This window comes from Gossypium raimondii, chromosome 1 (genome assembly GCF_025698545.1).
Source record: "Gossypium raimondii isolate GPD5lz chromosome 1, ASM2569854v1, whole genome shotgun sequence".
In the NCBI taxonomy this organism is placed as follows: domain Eukaryota; kingdom Viridiplantae; phylum Streptophyta; class Magnoliopsida; order Malvales; family Malvaceae; genus Gossypium; species Gossypium raimondii.
Window position 1 is genome coordinate 52186315 of NC_068565.1, and position 14379 is coordinate 52200693.

At 36.9% G+C, this 14379-nt stretch overlaps 4 protein-coding genes across 4 annotated transcripts; all 4 read left to right on the forward strand.

Annotated features, from left to right (window-relative positions):
• The first annotated feature begins 1489 nt into the window (after positions 1-1489).
• Positions 1490-5714, forward strand: LOC105786577 (ethylene-overproduction protein 1). Its single transcript, XM_012613085.2, has 4 exons — positions 1490-4197; positions 4270-4561; positions 4648-4957; positions 5085-5714. The coding sequence occupies exons 1-4, from the start codon at positions 2201-2203 to the stop codon at positions 5309-5311; spliced, it is 2826 nt and encodes a 941-aa protein (XP_012468539.2). The 5' UTR covers positions 1490-2200; the 3' UTR covers positions 5312-5714.
• A 136-nt stretch (positions 5715-5850) lies between these two features.
• Positions 5851-6966, forward strand: LOC105786578 (uncharacterized). The gene has a single exon (XM_012613086.2). It carries the CDS (start codon positions 6042-6044, stop codon positions 6810-6812), a length of 771 nt encoding a protein of 256 aa, XP_012468540.1. The 5' UTR covers positions 5851-6041; the 3' UTR covers positions 6813-6966.
• Positions 6967-8414: 1448 nt separating this feature from the next.
• LOC105786579 (kinetochore protein SPC24 homolog) lies at positions 8415-10130 on the forward strand. Its single transcript, XM_012613087.2, has 5 exons — positions 8415-8820; positions 8923-9064; positions 9152-9253; positions 9742-9815; positions 9926-10130. Exons 1-5 carry the CDS (start codon positions 8643-8645, stop codon positions 10033-10035), a joined length of 606 nt encoding a protein of 201 aa, XP_012468541.1. The 5' UTR covers positions 8415-8642; the 3' UTR covers positions 10036-10130.
• Positions 10131-11469: 1339 nt separating this feature from the next.
• On the forward strand, positions 11470-14357 carry LOC105786581 (protein TIC 56, chloroplastic). Its single transcript, XM_052621115.1, has 5 exons — positions 11470-12357; positions 12558-12755; positions 13166-13448; positions 13563-13725; positions 13915-14357. The coding sequence occupies exons 1-5, from the start codon at positions 11658-11660 to the stop codon at positions 14098-14100; spliced, it is 1530 nt and encodes a 509-aa protein (XP_052477075.1). The 5' UTR covers positions 11470-11657; the 3' UTR covers positions 14101-14357.
• Positions 14358-14379: the final 22 nt, after the last annotated feature.

The following is a 14379-nucleotide window of genomic DNA, read 5'->3' on the forward strand; positions in this document are numbered from 1 at the left end:
ATAATTTAAATATAGAGATAGCTGTCCAATATGAGGATCCAAGCAGGCAAGCAGACAGTCTAAGCTAGAAGGTTTCATTGTACCCTCTAAATGGCTAAAGACGAAACAACTTGAACAAGTAATTAAAAATGAGTTGAATTCGTCAAAAAAAGTTGGGTATAGTGATAAGACATATAACATTCTCATAAAGAGAACACAAATTGAAGCTTTGGAGACAATATTATTAAGAGAAACAAACTCAAACCTTAAACATTAATCATAAAACAGACATGAAAACGAACTTATATTTTAATATAATTAACATTGAGCTTAAATTTGATGATAAATTTGGACCCACAGAGGGTGCCGATAGGAAGAGTATGTTGGGCCTTAAATGGGATCTGGAACGCTTGGCCTACCTAAATTATAATTGCTTTGCTATCTATTATCGTCCATCACGCACATCACTTTTCTCATTTCCTATTTTTACGCGCCTTTCTAGCATTTCAGTTTCACTCTTCACACTAAAGTGCGGGTATTGGGAAAATGTTTTAATCATTATAGGTTTAATTATGCCCCAGTCCCTCTACTCTTCAATCTTTTAAATTTAATTCATTTGCTTTTAATTCCAAGTATTTAGCCCCTCCATTTGTTTGATATAAAATTTATAGTCTAATATTTAAATCTAATAACAATCAATTATTAGTTTTAATGATTTAATTTTAAATTTTGAATAAAAAAGTAGAGAGAATAAAATCCTTAAATTAACTCTAGAAACATTCTTCGAGAATTGAATATATCACTCATTGCTCTGATCCAAAAGGAAGAATTTCAAGAGAAACCTTCTTATTAGGCCTAAGCCTATTACTTAATGAGAGGAAGAAGTAAAGTGATATAAAAATTCTCTTGATAACTTGTACTTAACCAATGTGGGATATATCCAATAACACCAACCCTTTACATTACCAACACTGGCAGCTGACAATGAAAACTGCAAATTCTCGGACTTTTCTTTGTAGCTTAAAAACATATAAACAAAAGTCGAGGTTGATCATTGTGGAGCTATTTCTAAATTCTTTCAATGATACTTGGAAAGAAATTTGGAAGCTTAATGCACCTAGCAAATTTAAGAATTTTCTTCTCTAAAGATTGTGTAATAATGCAGTTCCTTCTAAGATTAAAATATTTTTGGGTGGTTTTTCAAGTGACCTTAGATGAAATATAATCAATCATACTAATTCCCGGGGGGGGGGGGAAGAAAAGTAAGGACTAAATTGTAAAATTCCAAATATTACAAGGACTGGGTGGAAAATAGACCGTTGTATTCAATAATTCACGCGTTTAAAGATGAGTGGGGGAGGAGGTGGATTGCGATTTGCGAGAGATGCGGAGCATGAAAAATGACGGGATTGAAATAAAAATTAAAAATTAAAAAAATATAAAATAGGAGTTTTAAAAATTAATGAAGGAAAGATTATAGCAGAGATGGCGTGAAAGAAAGACAGGTAGGGCGCAACTTTAGCGGTTCTCCTCTTCCACACAGAGCACAATTAGTAACATTCAATAATCCCCTGTTTCGGACATAGTTGGTTTCATGTTTTTAACTTCTAATCTTTGACCAGACAAAACATGAAAAAATCAAAACACAGTTAAAATAAATAAATTATTAAAAGATAAAAGATAATAACAAATACAGCTCCCATCAAATTTGGAGAAAACAGAGAAAACCCAAAAAAAGAAAAATTGAATTATCAAATATAGGGGGTGATTCGAAGACAGAGAAAATTAAAATTTCATCAAAAGGGGGGAAAAAAAAACAGGTAGACATAGAGAGAAAGAGAAAAAGAGAGAGTGGCCGTTTCAAGACAGCCACCCTCCAGTTCTCAAAAAAAAAAAAAACAACAACAACAGCTTCGGGTTGACCGCTAGCTGATTATTTTCTCATTTAGAAATCTCCTTCTTTCTTTTTTTTTTTTTCTCTTTTTAGAAAAAAAAACCCAGGGAAAGAAAAGAACTTTCTTTGTTAATACCCAATTGAGCTTGCGTTTACCATTGTGTTGCCAGGTAAATTTGATTTCTTGTTCATATTTTTTTGTACACCCATTTCGTTTGTATTTCTAGATCTTCGATTTTTGTGTCGTTTTCTGGGACCTGGTTGAATTTTTGTTGTTGTTGTTGTTGTTATACCATTAGAGAATTCTTCCTTTTGATCTTGAAAAAGATGCAGCGTAATAAATTTACCACAATGCGTAGTTTAAAGGTTTTAGATAGATGTAAAGGCGCACAAGTTTATGCTCTTCACACCACCGGTGGCGGTGGTGGAGATGTCGGTGATAAACTTTATCATCAACTTCAAGACCATCTTAGTGTTAATCCGGCTCGGCCTATATCGATGCACAATTACCAGTCTTCTAATGTGCCCCTTGCTTATGTAAATGAAACCCTGCTTCCTTATGGTCTACCCGTCTCCGATCTCCTTGAACCCCAAATTGAATCATGCTTGAAATTCGTTGATTTCATTGGAACACTAGCTGATTTGTACCGTAGGATTGAGAATTGTCCTCAGTTTGAAAAAACTGGAATGTATTTGGAGCAATGTGCAATTTTTAAGGGCTTGTCTGATCCGAAGCTGTTCCGGCGGACCCTTCGAGCCGCCAGGCAGCATACCGTCGATGTTCATTCCAAGGTTGTGTTAGCAGCTTGGTTGAGGTATGAGAGGAGGGAAGATGAGCTTAGAGGCACAAATTCAATGAATTGTTGCGGAAGAAACATTGAGTGCCCTAAGGCTACTTTGGTACCTGGTTACAACCCGGAATTTATTTATGATCCTTGTGTTTGTTCTAAGAATCCTCAAGGTGAAAGTGTGGATGATTATTCGATTGAGGACGTGGAATGTTCTACTTCGGATGAATATAGGGATATGTCATTTTGTATCGGAGATAACGAGATTAGGTGTATACGGTATTGTATTGCTTCATTATCAACACCGTTTAGGACAATGCTGTATGGTGGTTTCAGGGAATCTAGAAAAGAGAAGATAAACTTTACCCAGAATGGTATTTCAATAGAGTGTATGAAAGCTGCTGAATTATATAGTAGGATCAGAAGAGTAGATTCTTTTGATCCACGAATCATTTTGGAGCTTCTTACTTTCTCGAATAGGTTTTGTTGTGACGATTTGAAGTTGGCCTGTGATTCTTATTTAGCATCTTTGGTAAATGATGTGGAGAATGCACTATTGTTAATCGAGTATGGATTGGAGGAAAACGCGTATCTTCTTGTGGCAGCTTGCTTGCAGGTTTTTTTAAGGGAACTCCCAAACTCGATGCATAGTCCTAATGTGATGAAATATTTTTGTAGTCCAGAAGCAAAGGAACGATTGGCTCTAGTGGGGCATGCTTCCTTTTTGTTATATTTCTTCTTGAGCCAAATTGCAATGGAGGAAGACATGAAAGCTAACACTACCGTGATGCTTCTCGAGAGGTTGGCAGATTGTGCAACGGAAAGTTGGCAAAAACAACTTGCGTATCACCAGTTAGGTGTTGCGATGTATGAGAGAAAAGAGTACAAAGATGCTCAAAGTTGGTTCGAGGAAGCTTACGAGTCTGGTCATATATATTCGAAAGTGGGTATAGCAAGGACCAAATGCAAGCGTGGACACAAGTATTCAGCTTACAAGATGATTAACTCACTCATTTCGGAATATAAACCGGTCGGGTGGATGCATCAAGAACGTTCTTTGTATTGTGATGGGAAGGAGAAGATGTCGGATCTAGAAATGGCTACGCAATTGGATCCGACACTTTGTTTTCCGTACAAGTATCGAGCTGTTTTGTTGTTGGAGACCAATAAGATTGGAGCAGCCATATCAGAAATCAGTAAAATAATCAGTTTCAAAGTATCTCCTGACTGCCTCGAGTTACGAGCTTGGATTTCGATTGCCATGGAGGATTATGAAAGAGCTCTCAGAGATGTTCGTGCACTTTTGACTTTAGAACCAAATTACATGATGTTTCATGGAAAAATGCATGGTGACCACTTGGTCGAGCTCCTACGTCCTTTTGTTCAGCAATGGAGTCAGGCTGATTGTTGGATGCAATTGTATGACCGGTGGTCTTCTGTTGACGATCTCGGTTCCCTAGCTGTTGTACACCATATGTTGGCTAATGACCCCGGAAAGAGCCTTCTATGGTTCAGACAGTCTCTCCTCCTTTTAAGGTAATATGGCAAACTCTTTCATCGGTCGAATAACATGTCTTTCTAAGTGTTTGCTGGTACTGAATGCTGTAGGTTAAATTGCCAAAAGGCTGCAATGCGTAGTCTACGGTTGGCTAGAAACCATTCTACCTCGGATCATGAAAGGCTCGTCTATGAAGGATGGATATTGTACGACACCGGCCACTGCGAAGAAGCACTAGCTAAAGCTGAGGAATCAATCTCCATCCGGAGATCATTTGAAGCTTTCTTCCTCAAAGCATATGCTTTAGCAGATACAAGTCTCGATCAAGAGTCCTCGGCATATGTTATCCAACTTCTTCTGGATGCTCTTAGATGCCCTTCGGATGGACTTCGGAAAGGACAAGTGAGTATTTTTGGACCAATTTTAACACTTGTTAAATAATTACGATTAATTGGTTCCGTGTTCTGAGTGATTCCGGTTTACTGCAGGCACTGAATAATTTAGGTAGTGTGTATGTAGATTGTGAGAAATTAGATCTTGCTGCTGATTGTTACATGAATGCACTGAACATTAAGCATACACGAGCACATCAGGGTCTAGCACGTGTTTTTCATCTCAAAAATCAACGTAAAGCTGCGTATGATGAGATGACAAAGCTGATAGAGAAGGCACGTAATAACGCTTCTGCTTATGAGAAGCGTTCAGAATATTCTGATCGGGACATGGCAAAGAGTGATCTCGCTATGGCTACTCAATTAGATCCCTTGAGGACATATCCATACAGATACAGAGCAGCAGGTAAATTCCTTCACCTCGGTTGCATATAATTTAAGTTCGGAGTACAATAATTGCTCGTTATTTGTTCTTTACTGTTATTTCTGTTATTATAAAGTCGGTCCTGAACATGAAGTTTCTGCCTTTGCAGTTCTAATGGACGATCACAAAGAAAACGAAGCTATTGCGGAGCTCACAAGAGCACTAGCTTTCAAGCCAGACCTGCAACTACTACATCTTCGAGCTGCTTTCCATGACTCGATGGGTGATTATGCATCTACTGTTAGAGACTGTGAAGCAGCCCTATGTCTTGAACCCAACCACGCCGATACTCTCGAGCTATATAATAAAGTTCACGAGCTGGTCAAAGAGCAATAGTGAGAAAAATCAGATCCCAATAAATCATTTCCTCTCTTCATCGTCCGCCACGGGCAACCTGATTTTTGCCACCCTTTTTCCTTAAAAGTGGCACCATTATTTTTGGATATGTCCCCGGAAAATTCAGAAGCACCGCCATGGCGAAATGGGACCTTAGTGTTTGGTGTGATAGAAAAAAAAAGGAGAAAAGGGAAAAAAAATTAATGGACATGGTTAGCTTGTAAATATTTATTTTCTGTATTAAGGATTGGACCAATATATATGTAAATCATCCAGGCATGTGACTGATGCTTGTTACAGCCAAGAAAGAAGCATGTAAATGAAACTGCAGAAGTCAATCCAGTCTGGAGACTTTGCACTCTTTTAGACCTTTAAAATTGTTCTTATTGTTTTTGGAGCTTTACATTTTGGTCCCTGGAATTTTTCCCCTTAAAATTCACCATGGTTTAACGTTGTGCCACATGGTTTTTAGATGATTCCAGGCTTTATGAAAAAATTCACCATAAAAAGGAAATGGACTTTTTCAATCCAACCTGTGATCATTATAAAGTGAAAATATCGGTTTTTAATACACTACACGAGATCCCCATAGTTTCAGTTGCTTCATCATTATTTCATACAACTACTCTATTTTATTTTATCATCTTTTCTTTCTCCACCTACTCTAATGAATCCTCCACTTGTAGAAGGATATTTCTCTCTATATGGGAGAAGGATTGAATGAAGCAAAATGGAAAGGAAACGCCCTAGGAAGTTGAATTTAAATGCGCCACTCTTATCGACGAGACGACCGGCCGGTTGCCATGTTATTGATCGTGAAGTTTCATGGAAAGATTCGAGTAACGGGATTCCGTTCTGCTGGGAACATGCTCCTGGAAAACCAAAGGATTCGGAGAGAAGTAACAACGTTGATGAAGCCGAAACGCCTCGTCCTAAACCTCCGCCAGGTAGATGGCGTCCACCGAAAGAAGCAACAACTAGGGATTATCACGATGAAGGGTGCGATGCTGACGTGGACGATTACGACAACGACAAGTATGATGTATTCTCCGATGCTGTGGAAGTTTTGTCACTAACAGAAGCTATAGACATTGTTGAAAAAACAGAAGCCATAGAACATAGTGATTTAGATGGTTTCAACTTAGCGATGAGTTTAGAACACAGTGATTGTCCATCACCGAGTTTCATAATCGATCGGTTTCTCCCCGACGCTATAGCATTAGCCGCTTCATCGGCTCTCAACATATCGAAAACGAAGCTTCCTTACATTTACTCGGATCAGTCTCAAGCTGTAATGAAACGAACATCATTGTCTTCTCCAAAGGGTTGTGGGCTTGAAATGCTGTTGCCATGGCGGATGAAACATAAGCTGTGTAGTGTAAGGAATCCCATTAAAGAAAGGTCAATTGCAACCAATGTTATGCCACCAAAAACTAGTACAAAGCAGAAGAAATTGGTTCCATCAATTGTAGCAGCTTCTGCAGAATGGAGATGTAAATAATAGAAGGCTTGTATGTATAGACATATAGTGCATATGAGAGAAAAAACGAATATTAATGTACAATGATTTAGACGCTACTTTTGGGGTTCTAATTTATATTTAATCATTATATGTACTTTTTTTTTCTGAATAAATTTCTCAAATTTTAAGCTTATTTTAGGGTATGTATCCATTTTAAGAATCTTGTAGAAATGCATGGTCTATGACATTATGAGATACTAGAAGCTCTATCCATGGAAGATGAATTCAAGGAAAAGAAAAGGGTGAACTACAAAAATGTCACCCAATTATGCCTTTTGTTATATTTTGGTTACCTAACTATTAATTTTTCCAATTTTGTCACTAAATTTTTTGAAATTAAATATTTTAGTTACTCTTTCGTAAACCTATCCATGGGTCAGGTCACCGAAAAGTGAGAGAGTTTAGACAAAAATATGGGTCCGAAAAATGGGCTTGGACAAAAAATAAGGCTCGTTTAGAAAATGGGTCGAGTCTCGGGTAAGACTTTTTTAGCCCAATCTCGGCCAGGATTTGCAAAAAAAAAAAAAAAGATGTTTTCCCACAGTTTTGTTGTTGTTTTCTCGCTGTTTTACTGACATTTCACTATTATGTTGCTATTATTTTTTACTAATTTTTAGATATTGTATAGCTCTTAATTTATTGTTAATTTTACTATTATTTTAAAAGCATTTGCTTATTAAGTTGCACCTAATTTAGTGTTATTTAAATATAAAGATTTTTTAAATTTATTTTCAATTTATTGGGAAACATTTATGTTAATGTTTTTAGTGTATTATTTATATATATTTTTAAAAATGTATATAAAAAATTTAATGCAGCCCAGGCCAGACCCAGATTTTAGCATTTTTATTCGGGTTGGGTCTAGGTAAAATTTTAGGCCCATTTTTCGGCTTTGGCCTATCAAATGAGCCTGAAAATTTGTTAAGGCCTGGCCCATGGACAAATCTATTCTCCCGTTAGTTGTCATTACATAAGTCAAGGAAAGTTGACGTGACGTGAGCTTTTTTTTATTGAAATTATCAAAAATTGCAACATTATTAGCTTTAGAAGAAGATATATTCAAAAAAAAAAATTCGATTCGTTAATTATCAAGTCAAGCTCGAGTAGTTAAGCAAACCAAATTTGAGCATCTTACTATTTAATTCGAGTAATTCACTTTTTTTAACATGTATTTTAAATGTTTTACATCAAATTACATATTTACCTTTGTAAAAATTATTAAACCTTACCGAATTCAAGCATGTGTAGAAATAAATTAATCGGCTTAATCGAATAAGTTTGAGTAATTTGATTATATATCGAGTCGAGTTAAAGTTTAGAAAATGGTGATTCAATTTTGATTAAGTCTTAGTTTAATTGGCCTCGGCATTATTACCAGTGTAGGAGTACGAAAATTTAAATGCGGTGAAGTGTATTATCCCCTTAACGGGAACTAACAGATGGTGACCAAATTGTTACCAATAATGTCCATGACCTAATTGTAGGAATTAGAACATCAGCGACCGAAAAGTAAAGTTAAACAAAGATATGGGACTGTTTTTTGTAGTTTGCCCAAAGATTAATCAACCAAATTTGAAAGCTTTTTCGAATTTTCCCTCTCAACTACTCTCTAAATCTCTCTTCTTCTTCAGCTGTTTGGCTCTTTTACTGTTCCTCATTAGATCCGATTTCTAATTTCAAAGGACTTTCCTTTTTTCTTTTCCTTTTTGTGAAACGCTTGCAAAACTCTGCTTTTATCCACTCTTCTTCATTAATTTGTCTTTTTTTGTGTGCTTAATCTTGAAGAAGGGATAAAACCCTAGAAAAAAAATGGGGGAATCCACGAGAATGATCGATGTGGAGAAGCTGATATCTTACAGTGACGACCTGGTGGAGGTATTGAAGGACAAAAGGGACATTAACAGCTTGACGCAGTGTTTTCAGCACTTTAACGATCTCCGCTCGCATTGCGACGCTGATTCCAACGAGGTTCATCGATTGCTTCGAGGTGTCTTTCCTTTTCTACTTACTCTTTTTTCCCCCAGAAATTAAAAGGAGAACTAAGAAAGTAAAGCGAGATCTTTTTTTCTTTTTTGAAAAAAAAATGCAGAATATGAGGAAAAGATAGAAGCTTGCAAGAAGAAAACAGAACAGGCAAAATTGGAGGTTGCTGATGGTGCTGAAATGGAGTATCTGCAGAAGGAATACCAAGAAGAGCTTGAAAAAGAACGTGGACTTAAAGAGGAGCTTAGATAAGTATATGACTTTTGATATATATATTTAATGTTTTGGTGTTATGGTGTTTGATTGATTTGTTAAATCTTCTTCTATAAGAACACAGCTGTTAGCAATGAGATAATTGAACTAGAGCGCCAGAGGGTTTCTATTGAAGAACGCAAGAAAAACCTAAGGAAATACGAGCAAGACAAACTCAAAGAACAGTAAGTATAGGAACTGATGTTTTTGTTAGCTTGAATGTGCTTTCTTGGACAAATAAGAGAAAGATCTTGACTTTGATTTCCATGTCTTTAACATTGGTTATCTGAAATAACATCTGTAGTATCTTGGGATTTGTCGGAACTGGTTTTCGAGGAACTTGAGATCTTTTGCTATGTTCAACAACATTTTCTTATTCAAGAATGTGTTGCAATAGCTACCATACTTTCCCAAGTTGTCTTTTGCTTGGTTGATGTCTTGAAAATGGGGGAAACTTGTTATGTGTCTCTAGGACAGCAAAGAAACTTTGATTTCCATGTATATGCTCATTGCTCACACCATTGCTTTCTGTTCTGTATGTGGTTAACAGAGGTTGTCTTTTGCTATAATCAACAATATTTACTCATTCAAAAATGTGTTTTAATGGCTACTATACTTTCCCAACTTGTCTTTTGATGTGTTGATGTTCAGTGTTTGAGATTTGATCTTGCAGGAGGAAGCTTTCAATGTATGCTTCTATAACTAATATTATTCCAGACTTGGAAGACCAATCCAGAATCTCAGGCCGTATCCTTCTGATAAAATATTATTCCCCCCTCATCTTGTTTTTTGTTTCACATTGAAAGTTGTTTTTATGTTGCTTTAGAAGGATTCTCCTTGATTCAAATTTGTCACAGATATAGTAGATAGAGATAAAAAGGTGATAAAGAAGTTTGAATTCGATACATCAAAGATGACTGCTTTTGATGCCTGTGATAGCCTATGGAAGATGATAAATTCCCGATAGCCATTGCTTTATACTTTCTCTTGGTTGACATATGTAGCAAAATGTGTAATGTATGTGTTTCTAATGCTGCTATCCAAAACATTTTCTTTCCTAAATTTAGTTTGATCTTGTCGGGTACTAGATGATTTTGATTCTTAGATCCTTTCTTGTTTGACCAGTGTATGTATGAGGTTCGACACTGCCATTGCAGCCATTCTCTTGTTGAAGAAATGCACTAGTTTAAAAGGTTGTTTGTTGTTGATAATGAATCAAAGTTTTGTTGGCAACCCTGAACCTGCAGATGAAGCTTATTTACAAAATATGTTTACCGGTGCCATTTTCACTTCAGCCTTTGCTCTACACAGATGGCTTATGCAGAGTGGTCAGTAGCAGCAGGTTGAAAGAGCCGCTGAGCATCAATATAGTGATGTGCAAGTCGCCATTCCTGAAACTCACACTGGGCAACATCCTTGAGGGCACCAGTCACTTTTGCAAGGCCAACATAATCGGAGATGGACACTTTGGAAGTTGCCTAGTGGAAAGACTGATACAGTTAAGAAACTAAGCCAGGTAAAAACACAAGGCCATCGACAATTCATAGCTGAAATGGAAAACTTGAACAGCAAAAGTATTGTTCCATTGCTTGGATACTGTTCTTTGGGTTGTTTCTCTTTGGTTGGGAAACAGCAAAGGAGCTCTTGATGTCTTCGATTGGTCCAAATGCTTCAAAATTGCCATTGGTGCTGCTCAGGGACTAGAATTTCTCCACCATGCTTTCATTCCTCGTATCATCCAGAGAGATATCAAAGCCAGTAACATTTGACTTAGACCTCTCAACCCGTATTCGAATCCAATTGGATGGTAAAAAGATCAATGATATGAACCCATCCAATCAAACTCAAACTAATTAACCTGAACAAAGAATGACTAAAACTTAAAATAAACTGAAATAACTCAAATGTGTTGTTTTTGTTATGGTTGTCGATCTGACATTTTTTTAGATGAGTGTACTTCAGAGGTTCCTTTAATCAAATTAGTCCCTCTACTATTAAATCGATCAATTTAGCTACTGTACTACTAAAAAGAACTAAAAAAGTCAAATTGGGATAAAGTTAACATTTATTGTATAAAAATGTCTATATTGTTTAATAAGAGTCAATATTTTTAAAGTTTTAATGGTTTTGTAAATGAAATAAATTGAATTGCAATTGAAAAAATTCAAGACATTCTTTATACAATAAATGTTAGCTTTGTTACAATTTAGATTTATTTAATTTTTTTATAATAATATAAAGATTAAATTAATCCATGAACTAATTTAATCCAGTTCCTATAATACGAGAACCTTTCAAGTACTTTAACGTTTTTTTCTTTTTATGTAGACAGATTACTGATATTTTGGGTCAAATCAGAATCCAGCCCACAAATTTTTTTAGCTTAAAAGCTTCATTATTGAAGCCTTTATCCACTGTTCACTATCTCTCCTTTTCACTTGATTCTGGAAAACACACTCAAACTCGTTAGCTCCTCCAAGTTTCTACATGAACTTGTACAGTCACTCTTGAACTTCATCAATATCATAAAACCCCTTGTATGGGAAAAGGTAAGTAAAAAGGTTCTCAAAAAGCTGTTACCTTTTCCCAATGGCTTCAATCAAATTCGATGCCTTCGAAAGCTGGTTCAGGAAACCTCAAAACCCAATCCAACCCATCAACCTTCTCTCACTCACTCAATCATTCCTCCCCACAACATCCTCAAACTCTCCGAATTTCGCTTCTATAAGCTCTTCTGGTTTCTTCAGCAGAAAACCCAAGAAACCCGGCCTGGATTCGGACAAGCCCGGGCCTTACAAGCAGATGGTGGACCAGTTCTTTTGGGAATGTGAGAACCTCCCAGATTACAGACACACGCCTGAAGTCGAAAATTTTTTGAACGAAGACCCCTTTTTCGAGAACAAAGAGAACCCAACCGAGGATGAACTTAAAGAGAATGAAAAGTGGTGGCAAGACTTTAGAGCAAGTCCTGTGGTTCAGTTTTTGGCAAGAGCTGAGGAAATTGCTGACGAAATCAATAGGATAGAGCTTAAAGAAAATGAAGAACCGTTTAGAAAGGAAGATAAGAAGCTGTGGCAAGCGGTTCCGCATGTGATTGGTTTGGACGGCCGGCCTATGCCTCGAAAAGCTATCAAAACCAGGGAAGAGAGTGATGATAAGTTCTGGGATTTCACTAAGCAGTTCTTTTTTGGTCTCTGGGGTTTTCGCCAGAGGCCTTATCCACCAGGTCGACCCATTGATGTTGCTCAAGCTATTGGGTATAAGCGGCTCGAGAAACGTTACTATGACTGTAAGTTGGTTCTTTTAATGGATACTTGGAGCATGACCCTTGTTCATGCATTAGTTTCGATATTGTGTTTTAATGGTGTATGAATCATTTTGGTTTGCAACTCCAAGTGTTCGCTTAATACCAGAGTTAAACTCAAAGCTAATCCTTCTGAATTAATTTTATTATGAAGATGATTCTGTCATAGTCATTTATTGATGCAGTTATCATGAGGAGTGGAGGCTGGTACTACAAAGATCGTTTGGGTCGTACCCGAGGTCCTTGTGAGTTAATAACCCTGAAAACAGCTTGGGGTGGTGGGATTATTGATAAACACACTTTTATTTGGGGAGAGGACATGGATGAATGGGCACCAATTCATATGGTTTATGGCCTGGAACCTGCAATAGCCACTTGGGAAGGTTTGTTTCTTGTCCTTTTGATTTTTTTTTTTCAATTTACATCCGCTTATGGTAAGTGGAAAAAGGACTTCAAAGGTATATGTTGAGAAAATCCCATTTCTTGGTTTCAGCATCGTCCGATACGTATCACCTAATTGGCATTCGCTTGGTGCTCTTTCTATGTAATAGAAAAATGCAGTATTGTTTATCCAACTTGAATACAACTTTTGATGGACTAGATTTCTTGTGTATAATATCGACCACATAATTAGGTGATTTTCATGGGGATCTAGAAACCGATGAAATGCGCATGAAATGCTTGTGGCTTAGATGCATAATGTTTGCTATGGTGACCATTTTCTAACACGGTCGTATTCAAGAAGAAGTAAACTTATTATATTGATTTACTCTTATTATATATTGGTGGTCAGTTAGGCTTGGTGCGGCAGCAACAGCTTTCCTTCATAAACTTCAGAAGGGTATACCTCCCTGGGTTCCCCTTAAAGGGCATGAGGAGAAAACTTATAAACAGCTTCAAGAAGAAGCAATAGAGAGCAAAAGACGTGACTTGGCTGTCCTCAAAGCTAATGATGGCATATGGCCCGGAGTTAGAATTCCTAGCCATGCTCTATTTCTTTGGGCTAGCGGCTCTGAAATGACAACTCTTTTGGAATCTGATCATATGCCAAACAAATACATTTCAAAAGATCTTCGGTATGGTTTCTCTTCATCTAAGTTCTAACCATCTTTATCTGGTTTCAAGTTCGAAGATCCTCGTACTTCATATTGCTAAAATTGTTAAATATTTTTGTTGCTTCCGTGAATCAGGCGCAAATTGGCCAAAGTTATCCCCGGATTAAGGCCGTGGGAGGTTTTAAGTGTTGAGCAAGCCATGGATGATATCACATATAGTGGAGAGTGGTATCGTGAACCTCTTGGTACCTACACAACCGGTCCCCCTTACATTAGACATTGGAACAAGGATGTCAAGGTAGGGTTCTATGAAATGTTAGTTGAAATAACATATAACAATGGTTTTCGAAATCTTTGCCTAGTAGACTAACAATAGTAGTAAGTTCTTAACTGTTCCAATGATCTTTAATATGGTGCCTTGTTTTTCAAGAATGAGTCAAATTAGTCCACAAGGTCTTGTTTATAATCTGTGTTGTCACACTTTCAGAGAATATTCCGAATCTTTTATAACCTTAGCCACCAAGTGTATAACAAATTGGAGAGGACAATTCCCGGTTTCAACGCAATAATGGAGAAAGTGCAGGCTGATGCTAATGCAAGGGAGACGAGACGGAAGGAGAAAAGGGAAGCACAAAAGAAAGTCAAGGATGCAGCCATATATAATCCAAGATAAGGTCCACTTGGCTTGATCCAGCTTCCATATGGATAAGCAATACACCATCGGCTGTATGTACATATTTGAAACACGATGGTTTTTTTTTCTTGTAGAAAGGGTACACATGTTTTGTCGATGCATCGTTGTCGAGATACCGATGAATCGAAGTCGTGTTTTAGTATATTTGCTTATTTGTAGCGCTTTGTTTCTTGTTGAAGAATGTTGAACCATATTTCTTCCAGATAGGAGTACAGAATTAATTTATTGCTGCCAAACTATCACAATTCTAATAGTTAA

What these genes read in the sequence shown, in the direction of transcription:
- LOC105786578 (XM_012613086.2), top strand. Translation starts at nt 6,042, where the DNA reads ATGGAAAGGAAACGCCCTAGGAAGTTGAATTTAAATGCGCCACTCTTA.
- LOC105786577 (XM_012613085.2), top strand. Translation starts at nt 2,201, where the DNA reads ATGCAGCGTAATAAATTTACCACAATGCGTAGTTTAAAGGTTTTAGAT. An exon ending in CAGTCTCTCCTCCTTTTAAG is followed by an intron (nt 4,198 to 4,269) that starts GTAATATGGCAA and finishes TGAATGCTGTAG; the next exon opens with GTTAAATTGCCAAAAGGCTG. An exon ending in ATACAGATACAGAGCAGCAG is followed by an intron (nt 4,958 to 5,084) that starts GTAAATTCCTTC and finishes CTGCCTTTGCAG; the next exon opens with TTCTAATGGACGATCACAAA.
- LOC105786579 (XM_012613087.2), top strand. Translation starts at nt 8,643, where the DNA reads ATGGGGGAATCCACGAGAATGATCGATGTGGAGAAGCTGATATCTTAC. An exon ending in GGTTCATCGATTGCTTCGAG is followed by an intron (nt 8,821 to 8,922) that starts GTGTCTTTCCTT and finishes AAAAAAATGCAG; the next exon opens with AATATGAGGAAAAGATAGAA. An exon ending in CAAGACAAACTCAAAGAACA is followed by an intron (nt 9,254 to 9,741) that starts GTAAGTATAGGA and finishes TTGATCTTGCAG; the next exon opens with GAGGAAGCTTTCAATGTATG.
- LOC105786581 (XM_052621115.1), top strand. Translation starts at nt 11,658, where the DNA reads ATGGCTTCAATCAAATTCGATGCCTTCGAAAGCTGGTTCAGGAAACCT. An exon ending in CGAGAAACGTTACTATGACT is followed by an intron (nt 12,358 to 12,557) that starts GTAAGTTGGTTC and finishes TTATTGATGCAG; the next exon opens with TTATCATGAGGAGTGGAGGC. An exon ending in ATTGGAACAAGGATGTCAAG is followed by an intron (nt 13,726 to 13,914) that starts GTAGGGTTCTAT and finishes TCACACTTTCAG; the next exon opens with AGAATATTCCGAATCTTTTA.